General features: G+C 39.3%; 1 protein-coding gene across 1 annotated transcript in view; it reads left to right on the top strand.

The window, feature by feature from the left end:
• The window catches only part of arfgef1 (ADP-ribosylation factor guanine nucleotide-exchange factor 1 (brefeldin A-inhibited)), a 57,387-nt gene extending 38,676 nt beyond the window's left edge, over positions 1-18,711 (top strand). The window contains 25 exon segments of the mRNA XM_030122740.1: positions 831-1,036; positions 1,197-1,281; positions 1,417-1,582; positions 2,555-2,706; positions 2,796-2,924; positions 3,008-3,166; positions 4,975-5,119; positions 5,211-5,301; positions 6,039-6,079; positions 6,225-6,394; positions 8,099-8,250; positions 9,245-9,417; positions 9,584-9,744; positions 10,139-10,269; positions 10,455-10,584; positions 11,223-11,358; positions 11,655-11,793; positions 12,654-12,726; positions 12,963-13,122; positions 13,213-13,298; positions 13,300-13,353; positions 13,936-14,107; positions 14,258-14,396; positions 16,935-17,052; positions 17,318-18,711. Coding sequence (XP_029978600.1) covers positions 831-1,036; positions 1,197-1,281; positions 1,417-1,582; positions 2,555-2,706; positions 2,796-2,924; positions 3,008-3,166; positions 4,975-5,119; positions 5,211-5,301; positions 6,039-6,079; positions 6,225-6,394; positions 8,099-8,250; positions 9,245-9,417; positions 9,584-9,744; positions 10,139-10,269; positions 10,455-10,584; positions 11,223-11,358; positions 11,655-11,793; positions 12,654-12,726; positions 12,963-13,122; positions 13,213-13,298; positions 13,300-13,353; positions 13,936-14,107; positions 14,258-14,396; positions 16,935-17,052; positions 17,318-17,530 — 3,381 coding nt within the window. The 3' untranslated portion in view covers positions 17,531-18,711.
• The last annotated feature ends 104 nt before the right edge of the window (positions 18,712-18,815 follow it).

Here is an 18,815-nt window from a genome sequence, read left to right as displayed (position 1 = left end):
CTGTTTTGATATAATAACCCTCAATTTTAACCTGGGCGGTTATGAACATCTACATGATCAATGAATTTGATATAGGAAAATACATGATTTACACTGGAAAAAAACACAAAATACAGAGAATTATGTCATAATAAATTGTGATAAATTACTTAAGAAAAGTTAAATATAGAGAAAAAAAAATTAGGAACTGCCACAAAAGTAACGTTGTGTCTTTATGGGTTGATAAACTACATCACTTACATAAAGTGATTGAAATTGTATTAAAGCTGCAGGAGCCAAAATCAGAGGGAAAAATACGAGAATTTGACAGTACATACTTGCCTTCTGCAGCTCTCTCCACTCAGTCCAAATGATTAAATGACAAACGATTAGATCTAACTATAAAAAATGACCTGATGTCATTTCCTGCCATGATAGAAAAGGGAAACCACTTTTCCGTGCCTCCATGTTGAGACATAGAGCAGATGTCCAGATGGCATCTGACCTAATCTGAACTGTGACTGGTAATTACAGCTTTCAGTCACATATTTAATGGCCCTCTCTGTCTGAAAATGCCAGTGATTTGCCAAAATCAGGGCATCACAGGGTAGATTTTACACAGCCCGAAAATACAGACATGGAGTTAATGCACAAGTTTCATGTCCTGTCAGACTTGAATTACAAAATGCAGGAAGGTCATTATGGGGTTTTTGCCAAATGACACTAAAGCCACTATAACTTTAACAGGGTAACTATTAAACTATAACCATATCAAAAGCATCTTTCCCAATATTCAGATAATGCTGTAGTGCTTATAAATAAGACCGACTTCTTATCTTTTGCTCTATCAGACTCAAGTGGGAGAATTCCTCGGGGATAATGATCGTTTTAATAAAGAGGTGATGTACGCCTACGTGGATCAAATGGACTTCCAGGGCAAAGACTTTGTTTCTGCACTGAGGATGTTCCTGGAGGGCTTTCGGCTCCCTGGAGAGGCCCAGAAGATTGACCGGCTCATGGAGAAATTTGCAGCTAGATATCTTGAATGCAATCAGGGGTGAGTTTAGAGCTCTGTGAGTCAGCCACAGTCTCTGAGGTCTAAGTTATAGAATAAGCTGTCTGTAAAAATAGCAGATTTTGTTTTATTCGACCTGTTTATGTGTTGGTGTTATATAAATCTGCTCCTTTTTTTTTTTCTTTCCACTTCAATTTTCCAGGCAAACCCTCTTTGCCAGTGCTGACACGGCATATGTCCTTGCTTACTCAATCATTATGTTGACAACAGACCTTCACAGTCCACAGGTAAGCACTTCAGTGATACTGCAGCCTTTGGGGATGTGTTTTGACAGCAGTCATACCCTTGGATATCAGTGCAACATAAATCACTGGGATTGCATAAGCAGCTTCTGACCCATACCCTTGTTTTTGTCTGCAAAGGTGAAGAATAAAATGACAAAAGAGCAATACATCAAGATGAACCGTGGCATCAACGACAGCAAAGACTTACCTGAGGAGTATCTCTCGGCTATCTATGACGAGATTGCTGGAAAAAAGATTGCCATGAAGGAAACTAAAGAGCTCACCATGAAATCCAACAAGCAGAGTGAGTCTCACTGCAGTGGGATGTTAAACACTTACATCTCATTGGACTCTGAAGGCATTTTCATTCTCAAAGGCTGTCCTTGTGATATAATAAATTCCACTTTTTTAGTCACAGCTACTTTTCTATCTAGTCTGATCAGGTTCATACTGTCTGAAAATATAAAGACTCCTTTTCTTTCTTGTCAGACAGATTTTTAAAAAGTAGATTTTTTTACCTTTACATGTTTGACCTACACCTGTAGCCTTCCTCAGAAGGGTCATGTGATGTTACTGTGATGTGTCTTTTTACTTTTCTATCTTTAGAACACACAGACATCACAACATACTGTGCCAGGCTTTTGTCAGTTTTTTTTTATCTTGTAGATAGTTTGACAGGGCGCTTGCCCATGTCTTGAAAGTCTTAAAATGTGTGGAATTTGAAACACTGTTTTTCAGCCCTTGAAAAGTTTGGAATTTTTTGTGAAAGTCCTGAAAGAGTATGGAAAAAAGTTTCTCACAGTTGAATTTAAGAGTATGCTCAAAGGCACATAATCTTCTAAGATAAGAAATACAACAGGAAGGCATATAAAAAGACCTGATATGATTTCACTAAAGGGCCAGTACTGGAATGATTCTAGTGAAACTTGTTTGTGATTTTCATATGTTTTGAAAATGTTTCTGTCAGTAAAATATAATTTACTGCAAATTATGCATTTATACATTTATTAAAATGAACTTTTCTACACACAACAGGTACAATCTCAACCAAAAAACTAGGCATGCAAGTTTAAAAGTACATAAAGTCAAGGTCTTGGGGGAAAAAATAGTTTTGAAAAAGTCTGGAATTTTTATTTAGATAAAGAACAAGCGCCCTGTTTGACTTCCTTTTGATATTTCTCTTTGGCCGGATAAAAAGCTGCATGGTCGTCTTCCCTGAGTTTGTTTGGTTTCTTTTACAGCTCTTCATGTGTTTCTAATGTTTAATCTCACTCAGGTGTAGCCAGTGAGAAGCAGAGGCGTCTGCTGTACAACGTGGAGATGGAGCAGATGGCCAAGACGGCCAAAGCTCTGATGGAGGCAGTCAGCCACGTCCAGGCTCCTTTCACCAGCGCCACACATCTGGAGCACGTCAGGCCCATGTTCAAGGTAACACAAGCAGACGCCATATGCACACATTGTTGTTGCATACTGCTGAGTGCACAGCTTGGACGCCTCATCCTTCTGTTGTTCCCCAGCTGGCGTGGACACCCTTCTTGGCTGCATTCAGCGTGGGTCTTCAGGACTGTGATGACACCGAGGTGGCCTCTCTGTGTCTGGAAGGCATCCGCTGTGCCATCAGGATAGCGTGTATCTTCTCCATACAGGTACTGCTGTCTAAGCTGGAGGAATACAGTTTATTCTGTTAGCTTGCAGTGTTTTGACTGCTTTACCCCTCTGTGTCTGACAGTTGGAGAGGGACGCGTATGTCCAGGCGCTGGCGAGATTCACCCTGCTGACAGCAAGCTCCGGCATCGCTGAAATGAAGCAGAAGAACATCGACACCATCAAGACCCTCATCACTGTGGCGCACACTGACGGCAATTACCTGGGCAACTCTTGGCATGAGGTCAGCTCATCTCACTTGCAACTGTCCTCCAAAAGTTCTTCTTTGTATAACCTTAAATATATATATTTTTTAAATCTCATAACCTCAACATTAATTACTAATATCCTGCTTTAAGGAGTGTGTTCTATTGGAAATCAAGGCCTACAGAACTTCAAGTAGTATATTTACTTTTAGAACTTTATGAATGAGAATAATGACAGTAACATTCAAGATTCGAAGATTTTTATGGTCAATTTGTTAAATGTACTGAACATACAGGAGAGCTGAGATGCTGTTTCTTTCTCATGTTAGTAATTAATGCTAAGAAAAAGAAGAGGTTGTTGAAATGCAGTAATGGAAGATAGAGAGGTTCATAAAGGAATAATTTATGAGGTTTATGGACAGAAGTGCAAATGACCAACAGCAGCAAATATGACAATAACAATAAAACTTTAATTTTATCATCAACACGATTGATGAAATTAAAGTTTTATATAAAAGCAGCTTTGCCTCCATTATATATGCACACTCCCACATCCTAAAATTTTGTTGGACCATTTTAAGCTTTGATGACGCATTCATTGTGGCATTGTTTAATACGTTTATGCGATATCTCATTCATTTCTGTCATTTTTTGGATGTATAACTTATGTTATATATGCACATAACCGTTAAACCTAGGCCTGACAAACTGAAGCAACCCCAGATCATAACACTGCCCCCACTAGGCATGATGGGTAATCACTTCATCCACTGCTCTGTGGCATTTTGGTCTCAGTGTGTATTTTGTTGAGTCGTGTACTCAATATTCTATTAAATATTTTCAACACTGTTCAAGTTTAGTGTAACAGCCCACTTCATTTGGAAGCCTGTTAATGGTGTCTTCACTTAACTAACCTACTATTGCATGAGTTGACTCATGTTAATTTGGTATTTAACCCTCTGTCAGCCAACATTACTTATGGCTCTGTCATTAGAATGACATAACATAATGTGAGTATACACACCTAAATACACCAGGACTAAAACTAATACAATCATAATAGGGGAAAAAAAAAGCTGCTACAAATGCAAATACAAACAGAATACAATGATTTGCGATTGTTATAAACCTGTATTTTATTCACAATAGAACATAGAAAGCATGTCAAGTTTTTAACTGAGATAATGTACCATTTTAAGAAAAAATATGTTAATTTTGAGTTTCATGGAAACAGCACATTGCCTAAAAGTTTAGACAGGGCCAACAAAAGGCTGGAAATGTGTTGTAGTAAGTGTTATTTTAAAAAAAAACAGCTGGGGGAACATTTTTCATCTAATGAGGTTAATTGTTAACAGTTCAGTAACATGATTGGTATAAAAAGAGCATCTTAGAGGTTCACTGATCTATGAAAAACTGCGTCTACAAATTGAGGAGCAATTTTCGAGCTGCTGTTGTACTTTCCCTCTTCTGGAAACAGGAGTTTCGCATCACATCAGATAGATTTTCATCTGCACTGATGTTGAAAACAACTCCCATGATCCCACACTACTGAATATCATCCGTCTCTGTTTTTTTTGTTATTGTTTTGAATGAGACAGCCCTTGTGGCAGAAATTACAAGCATACAGTACATTGTATTTAACATTACTACAACTACTACTCAAAAACAACAGTAGTATTTAATGCTTGAAATAACACATTAACAGCCACCTGTTTGCTTCCTACCAGTGGGACTCATCTACTTCTACCTTTAATTTAACTTGACTCATCCCTTATCCAGTGTTCTCAGGTTTTCATCTCATTTTGAGGTTCTGTTTCTTTGACTGTGCCTCCTCTGTATTTTCCAGATCATGAAGTGCATCAGTCAGCTGGAGCTGGCTCAGCTCATCGGCACAGGAGTGAAGGCACGCTACATCTCAGGGACGGTGCGGGGCAAAGAGGGCTTCGTTACAAGCACCAAGGAGCAGAGTAACGACGAGTATCTGGGTCTAGGTCAGCGCTGACGTACACGTCCCAGATGTTCAGCAAGTTTTACATAATTTGAGCTGAAACTCACTGGGTCTGTCTGTGCTTTGCTGTGTAGTTGGAGGGACAGTGGACCGTAAGCAGATCGCCAGCATCCAGGAGTCCATCGGAGAGACGAGCTCTCAGAGTGTGGTGGTGGCTGTGGACAGGTAGTGCACTCACCCTCAATAATCAACTATCACATCCTGTGGACTCATCTGTCCTTCAGACGCAAAAACAGTTCATATCAGCTTAGTTTTCTCTCAGGTTTATGAAAAAGTTAGGACTTTTTATTTTTATTTTGTTTTAGTTTTCATATTCCTTTTATTTTCTTCTCCTCCTTTTTCTTCTTCCTCTCCTCTTTCTTCTTGTCTTTCTTTTTCCTCTTTTCTTTTTCTTCTCTTTTTTCTTCTTTTTCTTCCTCTCCTTCTTTTTCCTGTTTTCTTTTTCTTCTTTTTTCTTCTTTTTCTTCCTTTCTTCTTTTTCCTCTTTTCTTCTTTTTCTTCCTCTTCAAAACTTCTTTTTCTTTTTCCTCTTCTTCTTCTCCTTCTCCTTCTACGCCTCCTTCTTCTTCTTCTCCTTTTTCCTCTTTTCCTTTTTTCTTCTCTTCTTTTCTTTCTTCTTCTGTCCTTTTTCTTTCTCCTCTTTTCCTTCTTCTCTTTCTTCTTTTCTTTCTTCTTCTGTCCTTTTTCTTTCTCCTCTTTTCCTTCTTCTCTTTCTTCTTTTCTTTCTTCTTCTGTCCTTTTTCTTTTTCCTTTTTTCTTCTTCTCCTTCTCCTCCTCCTCCTCCTCCTCCTCCTTCTTCTTATTCTTCTCCTCCTCCTCCTCTTCCTCCTCCTCCTTAATAATAATATTCATCATCATCTTGAAGTACAGTTGTAAAATTGTTGCCTGTTTCTCTGCTTCAGGATATTCACAGGCTCTACCAGACTGGATGGTAATGCAATAGGTGAGTCTCGCTAAAAGAGTTACATACTCTTATTATTCTTATTTCTCCAAGGACAAGTGCATTCTAGGTGGTTTTACTAAATGAGTCACTTCTCTTACACAAAGCACCATCTGTTTGTTCATTGCCAACATCTTCTCTCTGTTAGTTGATTTTGTTCGCTGGCTGTGTGCTGTGTCCATGGATGAGCTGGCCTCGCCCACACACCCACGAATGTTCAGCCTGCAAAAAATAGTTGAGATCTCCTACTACAACATGGGTCGCATCAGGCTGCAGTGGTCCAGGATCTGGGAAGTCATCGGAGACCACTTCAACAAGGTGGGTCAGGATCAGGTGCTGGACACTTAGATACCTACCTCCTTTTGGACTGGACGTTGGACTCTCTATTTTAATCTGGACTAAGTTGCAGGTGTGATTCGATCCAGTAAAAGGAGGTTGATCTGGATCAAACTGAGCCAGGATTCAGTTCATGTACTGTATGAAAACTGTTTTCCAACTTTAGGACTTTTGAATCAATCACAGGAATTGATGCAAGGCTGTTGTTTCAAAAAAAAAAAAAAAAGAAGAAGAAAAACAAATGGAGGATAGAAGAAGTTATCAACATACCAACATCATTCTGAGCACATGTAGAGGATGATGACACCAGGGCGTACTGGTTCACTCGCAGAATTGCAACATGAAGGAAAAACTCTCTGGACTAAATGTATAATACAATGTTGAAGGAAAAAAACACAAAACAAGTGGTGCCAGGCACAACAAACCCCGCCCCTCACATGCATTGTTTATTTTGGCACCGATCCAGCTAATGTCATGTCTATGCATGTGATAATGTCAGCATTTAATTGCCTTGATATTTGTGCCAAGTTGGAAGTAAATTGAAACAAAATTGATGTTTTTATAGACATTTGAAATGTTGTCCATTATAAGTCAATGGGAGAAAAAAAGATTTAAAAAATTCATAAAAAATTTTAACTTTAACCTACTTTTCCCAAAATGTAATTAGATCTTTTCTGTGTCACCGGCAATCTATAAACCCAATATGGTATCAATTCAGCCAATAGTTTTGCTGCTAGAGTGTTAACAAACAAACAAACCGAACCCAATACAATACCCCTGCCTGCCCTTTGGGGGGCGGGGTAATAAAGATGAACCCTTCTTCAGATATATTTTATAAGATGTTAGAGATGCAGAGTTAGTACAGTTTTGAAGTTTTCATTGCTTTTTTGGATTGGATTTCAGTTTAGTTTTACAAGCCTATAAGTTGTGTGAGCTTAATTTTTTTCCCATGGCATTGCCCTTGATTTATAGCTTAAATAGGTCAAATGAAAGTGCATGAGAATGACTTTCCCTGTTATTATCCTCCTATTAAAGGTCCCATATTATGCAATGTCTTTATATTCTTGTAGACCATGAGCCATTAACAATGAAAATTATGCTGATTCTACTTTTCATGGTTTTAAAAACTCTTTCTTTTTTGTTTTTATATCCATTAGACTTTTTCTTTACTATATACCTGTAACTCTGCAAAGATGGAGCGAATATATTTGTTAATTGGTGGCATTTTTGCAAATCCGGCTAGCCAGCAATCTTGAGGATAAACTTCTATAATTAAGTTAGGTACAAAGGAATGTTTGCCTCTGTTTCCACTTTCTTCTTCACAGTTGATTCCCAGTCACTTCTCAAAACAAGTTGTTGCCAGAAAAGCTTTCAGAGGCTTTGGTTTTCAAGGACACTAGGCTCTGTTTCTCACTCAGTGGCTTCAAACTGGGTTTGGCCTGTGTGGAAACAAATCATCAAAGTAACGATGTTGGAAAATGAATTTCAGGGATTTTGCCGTGCTGTTCCCCCAGAGCACCTTGTTGCTTGATTTTCAGTTGCAAGAGGAATAAAACTTTCCTTTTGGTCAGCAGCAACTCCTTTACTCAACTTAAAACCATTTTGAACTTTATTTTTTAAATAAAAGTACTATGTTATGCTTTTACAGAGGTCAGCACAGATGAAATATATTTTACCTCCATGCAGGTTGGCTGTAATTCGAATGAAGATGTGGCAATCTTCGCCGTGGACTCTCTCAGGCAACTGTCCATGAAGTTTTTGGAGAAGGGGGAGCTGGCCAACTTCAGATTCCAGAAAGACTTTCTAAGGCCCTTTGAGCACATCATGAAAAAGAACAGGTGAAGAGGCTTCTGTTACTACTGATGCAAATCTGCTGTGCTGAGCGGTAGCAAGACAAGGCCTATATTGTGTCTGTGTCCAGTTAATATTTCTTCTCATTGCTGCAGAGTCAGTCAGTCTGTCTCCCCTCTGCTTCTGCCTCGTCTCTTCATTTCTTGTTGTGTTTGCCTCTCTCTCTCTCTTTCTCTCTCTCTGTCTTCCACTGAGCATGCTCATTGTTCGGTTGTTTTTAGCAAGTCAACATTTACACTGACCCATTTCAGTCTTCTTGCATCACATTGTCAGTGAATTCATGTAACAGCTGTTGTGTCCTTTTTTCTTTTTTTTTAAATTGCTGGCTCTAAATCTGACTGGAATGGAATTTAAATCGCTATCAGTTGTACATGAATTTACCTCCTGCTACATTGCCATTGTAAATTACAGTGTCTGTGCGGCACGTCAAAAGGCAAACGTTTACTGCAACACACTTTTCATTGATGTGAAAGGAGAGTAGCAGTGCAAGTATAAATCCACCCACAGATTGAACAGAATGAGAGCTTCAACAGAGAGGAGATGGCAAGCAGCCACATAAACCCTGCAGCGCAGTGTGTCCATTAGACTCACTCATGCTGCCCTACTCTGTTGGTGTGTGTTTGTGTGTGTTAGCAGTGGTAAGTGGAGGCAGCCTTTTCTCTCATTCATAACTACTGAGCAATTAGGAATGCTCTTCACTATGGCAACAGTTGCTGTAAAAACCCTCCATGCCAAAGACAAGCCACTGCTGAAATTATGATCCTGCTTAAAAACGGGATTGAGGATGTTATCAAGATCTTTTCAGCCTAATTGACATCAATAAAGAGATGGTTTCCCTTCTTTTTAATTACCGCTCATGCTTCCTGCTTTCTTCTTATTACACTCCGGCTTCTTGCTTTTCTTCCTTCCAGTGCTCGTCCTCTTCGATGCTATCATTTTATGCTCCAATTTACTGTACATATCACTGCCTCTCATGAACAGGTCCCCCACTATCAGAGACATGGTTGTGCGCTGTATAGCTCAGATGGTTAATTCCCAGGCTGCCAACATCCGCTCAGGCTGGAAGAACATCTTTTCCGTCTTCCACCTGGCCGCATCAGACCAAGATGAGAGCATCGTTGAGCTGGCCTTCCAGACAACCGGCCATATCGTCAGTAAGTTCAACACACACATAAAAAAAACCCAAAAACAAAGGTGTAATAACTTCTAAGTCATTAATTTTGCTAAGTGGTTTAAGATTTTCACTGGGATATCTCATTAAATTTTGGCATCTGCATCTTTCCACCCCCTTATCCTGTCTTCTTCATCTCCGTCTCCTAGCGAATGTATTTGAAAAGCACTTTGCGGCCACCATCGACTCCTTCCAAGACGCCGTTAAGTGTCTGTCAGAGTTCGCCTGTAATGCCTCCTTCCCAGACACCAGCATGGAAGCGATCCGCCTCATCCGACACTGCGCCAAATACGTCTCCGAGAGGCCGCAGGTTAATATCTGGTTCTGCCGATGTGAACTGTGTTACCGTAAAGGCGCTGATTTATTATGAGGCTTAAAACGCACTCATTCATCCATCAGATTTGACAAGAGATGAATAATGATGTTTTATTGAAGCATCAGGAAATAAGAAAACTCTGGCTGTAACGGGAACAGGAGTAACCCACATACAAGCATCCAAATACATTAAAACAATATTAAAAACAAACGCTAATTTATCTCTTGACAGGACACATCTATACCCATTTTTCATCTTTGACATCATAAATGAAGCTAAGACAGCATGTGTGGTATATACCAGATACATGTGCATTTGTGTAGGAGGAATAATTCAATCCCTTCATGCAGAAAAGGTACGTTGAACATGGCTTTTATTTACCTGGCAGGCCTTCAAAGACTACACCAGTGATGACATGAATGTAGCGCCTGAGGACCGGGTATGGGTGCGTGGGTGGTTTCCCATTCTCTTCGAGCTCTCGTGCATCATCAACAGGTGTAAACTGGATGTCAGGACCAGGTAGGATGGCTTCATCTTCAGCTTATTTCAGTCCTTAAGTGGATGCATTATTAAAGAGCTTACATCTTTATTTCTGTATAAATTCAGTATGAAGAACTGCTTCACATTAATGCTTAATTAATGAGTACATGTGGGAAAGGCTATAGCATCAACGAAAGGTCAAACGTGTGTGTGTGTTTTCTCAGGGGGTTGACGGTGATGTTTGAGGTGATGAAAACCTATGGACACACCTTTGAGAAGCACTGGTGGCAGGATCTGTTCAGAATTGTCTTTAGGATCTTTGACAACATGAAGCTGCCTGAGCAACAGACTGAGGTACGCAATCCATTGACTCTACACTAATCTGTGAAACAACTACGCTGTAGTATGATCACTAATATCCTAGTTTAACCCATAAAGATCCAGAACTAATTTTGTGGCAGTTCCCAAATGAATTTCCTTCTATTTTTAACTTTTAAGTGATTTATCAATTTTTTTTTCTATTATTATGTTCTGTATTTTGCATTTTTAAGTGAAAATCAGGTCTTATCCTATATTTAATTCACTGATCATATATGTTTATAAAAGCTCAGATTGTAGTTGAGGGTTATCATATCAAAATCATCAAATTGAAGAAAAAGTGACTATTTCAGTAAAATATATCATTAACTGGTCATAAAACGAGTGACTCCATCCACTGTCATTAATCAAACTCCATGGGTTTTACTGGTGAATCAATGTTATAGAAGATGATGGTGTTTCCATGGTAACTACAGAGCCTCTGAATGTCCAAATGGGTCGTATCTGATGACCATGAAAAGATGAAAAACTGTGTTTTACACCAATTATTTACATGGATTGATAGGATTAGTGGATCAACGGATATTAAACAGTTTAGATCAGTAGATGATTTTGGTTTGGGTCTTTATGGGTTAAAGGGGTTCATTCCACTGTTGATGTCGTTTTGCTCACAGAAAGCCGAGTGGATGACCACCACTTGCAACCATGCACTTTACGCCATCTGTGATGTTTTCACCCAATACTTTGAGTCTCTCAATGACGTTCTGCTAGACGACATCCTTGCTCAGCTCTACTGGTGTGTGCAGCAAGGTGAGTACAAGGCGGCCCTTTCAGTTGTCAATGTGCTGGATCTTAAGCTTGTTGAATGTGTGTGTGTTGTCAGTGAATGGTGGCAGAATAAAGGATGTTGTAGGCTTAAAGTCTTTATCTTGTACATCATTCAATGGGCCGTTTCTTCAACAAATAGAGGAACACTGAAGCAAGTATCAGTAAAGCAGATTTGTGAAACGCATAACTGTCAGCACTTTATACATCTCTATCTAATCCACCCTCTCCTTCCCTTGTGGTTGTCCTCCTCGGCCTCCTGTCGGTCTGTGTGTCTGCAGATAATGAGCAGCTTGCCCGTTCAGGAACCAATTGTCTGGAGAACGTAGTCATCCTGAATGGAGAGAAGTTCTCCCCAGAGACCTGGGACAAGACATGTAACTGCATGCTGGACATCTTCAAGACCACCATCCCACACGCGTAAGATGCCGCAGTGAATATTATACAACAGTGAATATTACACACAGTGAATATTATGCAACTGCCTAAAAAAAGAAATTGGAGTTAAAATTGAGGTAAAATGAAAAAAGGTACAAGAGAATAGAGTTTCTACTTAACCCTTTAACAACTGCAGCCTCTCCAGCACTGCATTTTACACTTTACAATATTCAAATTACTGTAGCTCCTGAACCGTTTGTGCTATCCACAAAATTCAAATGGCATCGAAAAGCTGAGATCCTGAGCTTTCCGACGCTATATAACCCTTTACAGCAGCAATGTGGGACTCCGTTACAAGTAGAAAGAAATTGTTTCAGAGACTTCCACACAGGCTAAAAAACAAAAAATATGAAGCCATAATATGGATACTGAATGTAAAATAGATGTAAAAGTTTATTTCTGCAATCTCAAAAAGTTTTGTTATGAACATTTACAGTTGTTTCTGATAATAAATATGCAAGTTTGTGTTTTCTTTTTTACAAAAACACACTGTTTTAAGTATTTATTATTTAGAATAATGATAATTAATGGCCAGATATTGAAACTTAAGTTCTTCCTGAAAACAAAGGTGCAAAAAAAACTGGTAAACTGGTGTAATGGAGGTCTTTAAAGGGTTAATTATGATTTTCCACAGTCATCTTTCAGGGTTTAAGTCTAATTAAACTGAACAGATATTTAAGATTAAATTACAAAGTCCATTAGTTTAGATTTTAACAATGTTAGGATTCATATTTGCTTTGATGGGCATTTACGCTGACCTTATTTGTTCAATCTGAAGGTTGTTTGTCGTTCTGTTTGGGAATGAATGTCCTTATGGAATGAATGCTTCTCCTGTTTCTCAGCCTGTTAACGTGGAGACCAGCCGGAGCAGAGGGAGAACACTTGACAACACAAAGTCTACCAGACAAACAACTGGTGAGAAGCAGCAGAGATCTACTTTCTTTATAGGCATTGTCCAGTTTTTTTTTTTTTTTTTTCAATTTTACATGTTTCTCATCTATGTTGAACCCTGAGAAAATGAGGTTTACATTTTGTTTTGCCCCTCCTGACACTATTTCTAATTTCCTTGCTTTACATTATTCTTATACCATGTTTGTGTCAGTGTAAGGATTCTGTATTAGGATGAGATAACTCTGCCCTTTTGTTCTCAGGACTCCATTTCCCAGAAGTCAGTGGATATTCAGTCTCGCTCTGATGACCAGCATTCCATCAGCAGTGCAGACAGGACCGCCTTAGAAAACCGTCGGCAGAGCCAGTACAGTACAGCCTCGGGCATGTATGAGGACGGCTCCAGGAGCAGGACCCCTACCAGTTAGTATTTGATTAATGTAAAAACATAAGTCATCAGTCTGATGAGCTCTTTGTGCCTTTGTATGTGCTGATGTCCTGTTTGTTCCACAGAAGTCCAGGAGCAGCGCTTATTCTCGGCCTTACTGATAAAGTGTGTCGTCCAGCTGGAGCTGATCCAGACCATCGATAACATCGTCTTTTTTTCCAGCGACCAGTAAGAAGGAAGATGCTGAGAACTTTGCTGCTGCTCAGGTATAAACAATTGTTGGAAGTAAATAATATAATGTTAAAATACGTGACCTTTATGTTTTGAGTCACTGTATTTGAGACCCGATATGGTCAAAGGCTTTGGAAATGCATATATTTTCAATATTCTCACAAAACCAAGTAAGAAAACACTGACAAAGAAATGGATGAAATCTGAAAGTCCCTCATTTGAAGACTAAACTAATGTGATTTACTCTATATTTATTATGGAGAAGCATTTATTTAAAGACAAGAATGAGGAGAGTTAAAAAATAAAAAAATAAAAAATGTTGGAAACCTTGGACTTAATATGTATCTTCATTAAGGTCGGACTTCAAAGAAACATGTATTTAGCCAATGAATTTCAGTTTATCTACTCAAATGTTCTTTCCTTGAGCTTGTTTTTTTATTTTTTTATTTTTTTAAATGATACTCTTTACTTTTAGTTAAATTTACATGTTCATAATGTATGTTACAAATACATATTTATGTTTATCATGAAAACATAGATCATGTAGAAGAAACTACCTTCTATCAAGTGTACAACCTTTCCTGATAAAAACGTGTACAATTTTTTTCTGTTTGAAGCGAGATGCGCTCTATGCAGAAGACGTCCCCATAGAGACACAAGACCAGGGCATGTATCGCTACCTGACCTCAGAACAGCTCTTCAAGCTTCTGGACTGCCTGCTGGAGTCACACCGCTTTGCCAAGGCGTTCAATTCCAACAACGAACAGAGGACTTTACTGTGGAAAGCTGGTAAGACAACAAACCCCTGTCTGCAGTTTACCAAGACCGAGGTTTACACAACATAATAGAAAAATGACAATAAATGACTGCCTCCATCTTCATTTATGTTTGTGTGTGTGTGTGTGTGTGTGTGTGTGTGTGTGTGTGTGTGTGTTAAAGGTTTCAAAGGAAAGTCCAAACCTAACCTTCTGAAGCAGGAGACCAGCAGCCTGGCGTGTGGCCTTCGCATCCTCTTTCGTATGTACACTGACAAGAGCCGCCAGGACGCCTGGGATGAAGTCCAGAGACGACTGCTCAAGTAAGAAACCAAACATGACAAACATCAGATCTGTGAATAACACACTCAGCCACCTGCACTGATACTTAATGGGGTTTCTAAGTAGATTCTAATCATTTTTCTTCATTGCAGTTAACCTTCAGTCCCAATGCTCATGCACTGCAATTTACTTTCCGAAAATGACAACCGTGTTCTCAGTGACCACCACATTAGCAAGCAGAGTGTAACTCCCTGAAGGATCCGGACTACTGATCCTTGTAATGCTTTCCATTGTTACTCTGCTCATTTTCATCCCACTAATGATATTGCCCGCTTTTTTTTCACAAACCCCTCATCATTTTTCACAGAATAAACCACTTCTGCCAAACATATGTTTAGGGAAAGTTGGAACAGTCATTTATCTGCACAAGCTTGAGAACGTGGTCTTAATTAGACAGTATTGAGAAAGTAATTGGTGCTTTTGTCCTTGGTAGGTTGCAATAGAAATGTAATGAATGCATTCAGAATTTGTTTGTATAATTATAGAGGACCAAGACCATTTGCAGCAAACACTCTAGATAGATGAATTCAGGAACTTTAGGTCTCATTATGATTGGAATTTCAAGTTGAGGTTTCCTGTTTTAGATTTTTTTTACTTACCAAAATTATGAAGAAAAATTAAGTAGATGAATTGACTTGATGGTAGGATATAAACATAATGTGCTGCGCACTTTTAATACCCCTCGGCCAAATATAGTCTAAGATTCTGTCCAAAGCTACTGCCCTATAATTTAAGATTACATTGTCTTTGTGTAAGACTTATTACATACATATTTATATTTGAAGTACTCAGATACTATAACTGCACAAGGCCATTTGACCTTGAAAAAGTAGGTGAAGATCACCTATTTTCAATAGGTTTCTGCTCCATGCCAAAATGCATCCACAGTATAGATTTGGTGCAGATATCTCAATGCATTCTTCAGATAGTGTGATTATGTCATTGAATTGACAGGCAGATGACAAAACGATTACAATACGGTACCCCTCAGCCGAGGGGTAAAAACACTATCTTTGAGCATCTATTGGCTCTTTACCAGGGAAATATTTACTAATATGCAACTCCAGAATAGGCTGCTCTGAATGTCCAGATCTGACCCAATTAAAGATTTAAGTGATCAAGGGCTTCCCAACGAAGTAGAGTTGTTTACATTTTTTTGAGTGGCATAAATCCACCAACAGCGAAGCACAACTTGGGTTATTCCACAGAACACTGATGTCAGAATTCTTCCCAAGTGAAAGTATCGTCATTGACTTGTTTTCTTGATTATTCAGTGTCTGGAAAAATGCATCTCTCTTTTGTTGTGTGGACTAGTTGGCATTTTCTCTATATACTTGCAACAATATTTTTATTTGGAACTCAGGAGAAATACTGTCAGTTTGTAGAATGAAAGAAAATGTTCATTTTCCTCAAACACATGCCTATTAATAGTAAAACCAGTATTGCTTCTCCAGAGCTGTTCCTCTGAAATATTAATATTGGCTGTTGGCATACTGTATGGATGTTTTTTTTTAGAATTTAGCGGTCAAACTGAGCTTGAGCCCAAGATATCGGTGCCGTTGACATTTCACACATTCTGTCACACTAGAAATGTGGGAATAAAGAAATCACACTTCTCTGGGCAGAAACATCAATAACCACCTCGGAGGAAGGAGAAATCAAAAAAAGCCTGGCCATGAGAGGTGGAGGAGGGAGGGGCGGTTGTTTTGATGTCACTATCTACAATCAGTTACTTCTGGCAAAGACACAACGTGCGCACAGCTCGGCAGTTTTCTGAAACGAACGCCGCATGCTGTATAGATCCAGAGGAATCAGCAAACTGATGTTTCATTGTTCAGTCAGCACTGCTGTCATCGCTGCATCGTTATTCACCAGCCATCACCCATTCCTCCCCTTGCCTCACCCTCATATTGATGATGATATCAAGATAAAGGAGAATCATCGCCCGTCTCTCTTACTTGCATTCATTATTAAAGAGAAGATGAGAAAGGATGAGAGGAGGAGGAGGAGGAGGAAGGGCGGTGCCTGTATGAACGAATGGCTCAGAAATCCTAATTCACTGAGACGTGTTATCGCGGCTGTATTTTGTGTCTTTCCACTCTCTGTGACACACCTCAGGCTGTCATCCAGCAGCAAATGTCTTCTTAGACACACTTTTATTCCTACATCATGACGCACGCAAACATACATAGACACTTCCTTTTACCAGAGGCCATATACGCTACAACAGACTCGCAGGTTTGGAAGCCAGTTCGGATATAAATATGACGGTGTGAGGGAGCTGTGAGGACGGAAACAGGAAGACAAACTAAGCAATGGTACTGATGTCAGAGGAGGGCTGCACGTCTGACATCAGTTGCTTTATTTAAAAGTTGCTGAGAAATAATCTTCAATCTACTGGCTTATTTCATGAGATAACATAGAAATGGTGGTTCTATAAAACTGTTATTTCCATGTTTTCCTTCATGCTATGCAGATGTAGGTCTGAACTGTGTGTGTTTTGGTCTGTTTTCCACCAGTGTGTGCAGTGAGGCTGTTGCATACTTCTTGGCTCTGACCTCAGAGAGCCACAGAGAGGCCTGGACCAACCTGCTGCTGCTCTTCCTCACCAAGGTGCTAAAAATCAGCGACGAAAGGGTAAGAAGCCACTGTTGTGGGTTCTGTTCTACAACACTATGCACAGATACAAGGTCAACTCTGAGATTTTGGGAGGAGTTGGATTTGAGGTTTTAGATTTAGACTTGAAATTTGTTATTTTTTACTGATTTAGAGCTTTATCTTTGCCAACTGTTTCTCAATTTTTGTATTACCAGTATGTAAATATGTTCAGCAGTGCAAAGATGTGCGTCCCTTGTCTAATTCTCGTCTGTCTCCCTTTCATTGTCCAACCTCTGCCCTTCAGTTCAAAGCTCATGCATCTCGATACTACCCCCTGCTGTGTGAGATCATGCAGTTCGACCTGATCCCTGAGCTCCGAGCTGTTCTGAGAAAGTTCTATCTGCGCATCGGCCTTGTGTTTCACATTGCACAGCTGCCTGAGCCTGAACCAGACCCTCGGCCGGTGCAGGAGACGGACACAGAGTTGGGGAAGGAGGCTAGGGAGGAGGCCCAGTGATGCTACACCACAAGCAGCCTGGAACACAGAGCTCCTGAAAAGCCTCTGCCTCAGACCTGTGTGACTGGACCGTGGCTCTGTGTTGCCTCAGGGCCCCCACGTAGTTTATGCTGAACACACTTCCTTACTTGACTTGCATAGCTGATTGTCCACCAGCTATCTGCTACCACCCACCTGCACCCTTAACCCTATCACCACACATGCACAGACACGTCTTCTTCACACACCAACAGCCCAGACAGAGTACTTGATACCTCAGTGATATCTTGTACTAGGTGTAGCGCTGCCTCTACTGGATAAAACTACTGATAAATAACAACTGACAATTACCCATATCTTTGATTTGCCCAGAAGGAATATATTCCAAAACATGTGTGCTTCTTACTGTATATTTAAAAAGTAAAGACTGAATGGTTTCAACAACATGCAAGAAATATTCTGAAATGTGGCATTTGTCACACCTTGATAGTAATGATCTCTCTGTCTGCCCTGCAGATGGCTAACATTAGTATTGATAGCCTCTTGGATGATACTAGTTGTACAGATCTGCCGCTGTAATGTAATATAATCTTATAACACTAGATTTCATTTATTTTTGTTTATCGTTTTCCTCCTCTGGATTTGCTGCACTTGATCTCTCTTTTGAATGCACTGGAGATTTTACTTTTGTGATAATTTATTTGACTGTACCATCTCCTACAGATTGTCCTATACAGTACAATTTGTAATTGAAGAAGATCATGGAAAGTGAAGGGTTAAATTATTCCATTTTATATGCTCTTAGGTTTTTAACAGAGATAGACAGTAACTGGGCGTCTGAAACTGGAAGACAAGAGGGCAACCTGATGCTAGCTGCTTTTGAGTCACTAGTCTGTTTTCATGTTTGAGTTTAGTTTTCACTCTTGTGTACAAAATCAAAAGTTAATAATATATTTAATGTTTTTTTTTTCTTTGGTTTTGGGGAAAGTTATATGTATAGAGAAAATGAAATGTTAGCTGTGCTTTAAGTATGAATGGGATGCATTCCTGCTCATGGATGTAGAAAACAAAATGTATATGATACAGCAATGTAAAGTTTTCTATGTTGCAAAAAGATTATGTACAACTTTCTGTACGATACATCATCTGGCATTCTAATCAGGTTCTAGGTCAATAAAGTTTTTGAACTTGGTTGATTTTAATGATTTTAAACCCTTTTTATTTCATGTAATTTTATTTTAGATCATCTAACTTTGCAACAATAATCACCCAGAACAACAATAGAATAATATTTTATTAAAAATAG

Source organism: Sphaeramia orbicularis, chromosome 20 (genome assembly GCF_902148855.1).
Source record: "Sphaeramia orbicularis chromosome 20, fSphaOr1.1, whole genome shotgun sequence".
NCBI classification, from domain to species: Eukaryota; Metazoa; Chordata; class Actinopteri; order Kurtiformes; family Apogonidae; genus Sphaeramia; species Sphaeramia orbicularis.
Note: the sequence above shows the minus strand (reverse complement) of the source record. Positions and strands in the feature narration are given on the sequence as shown.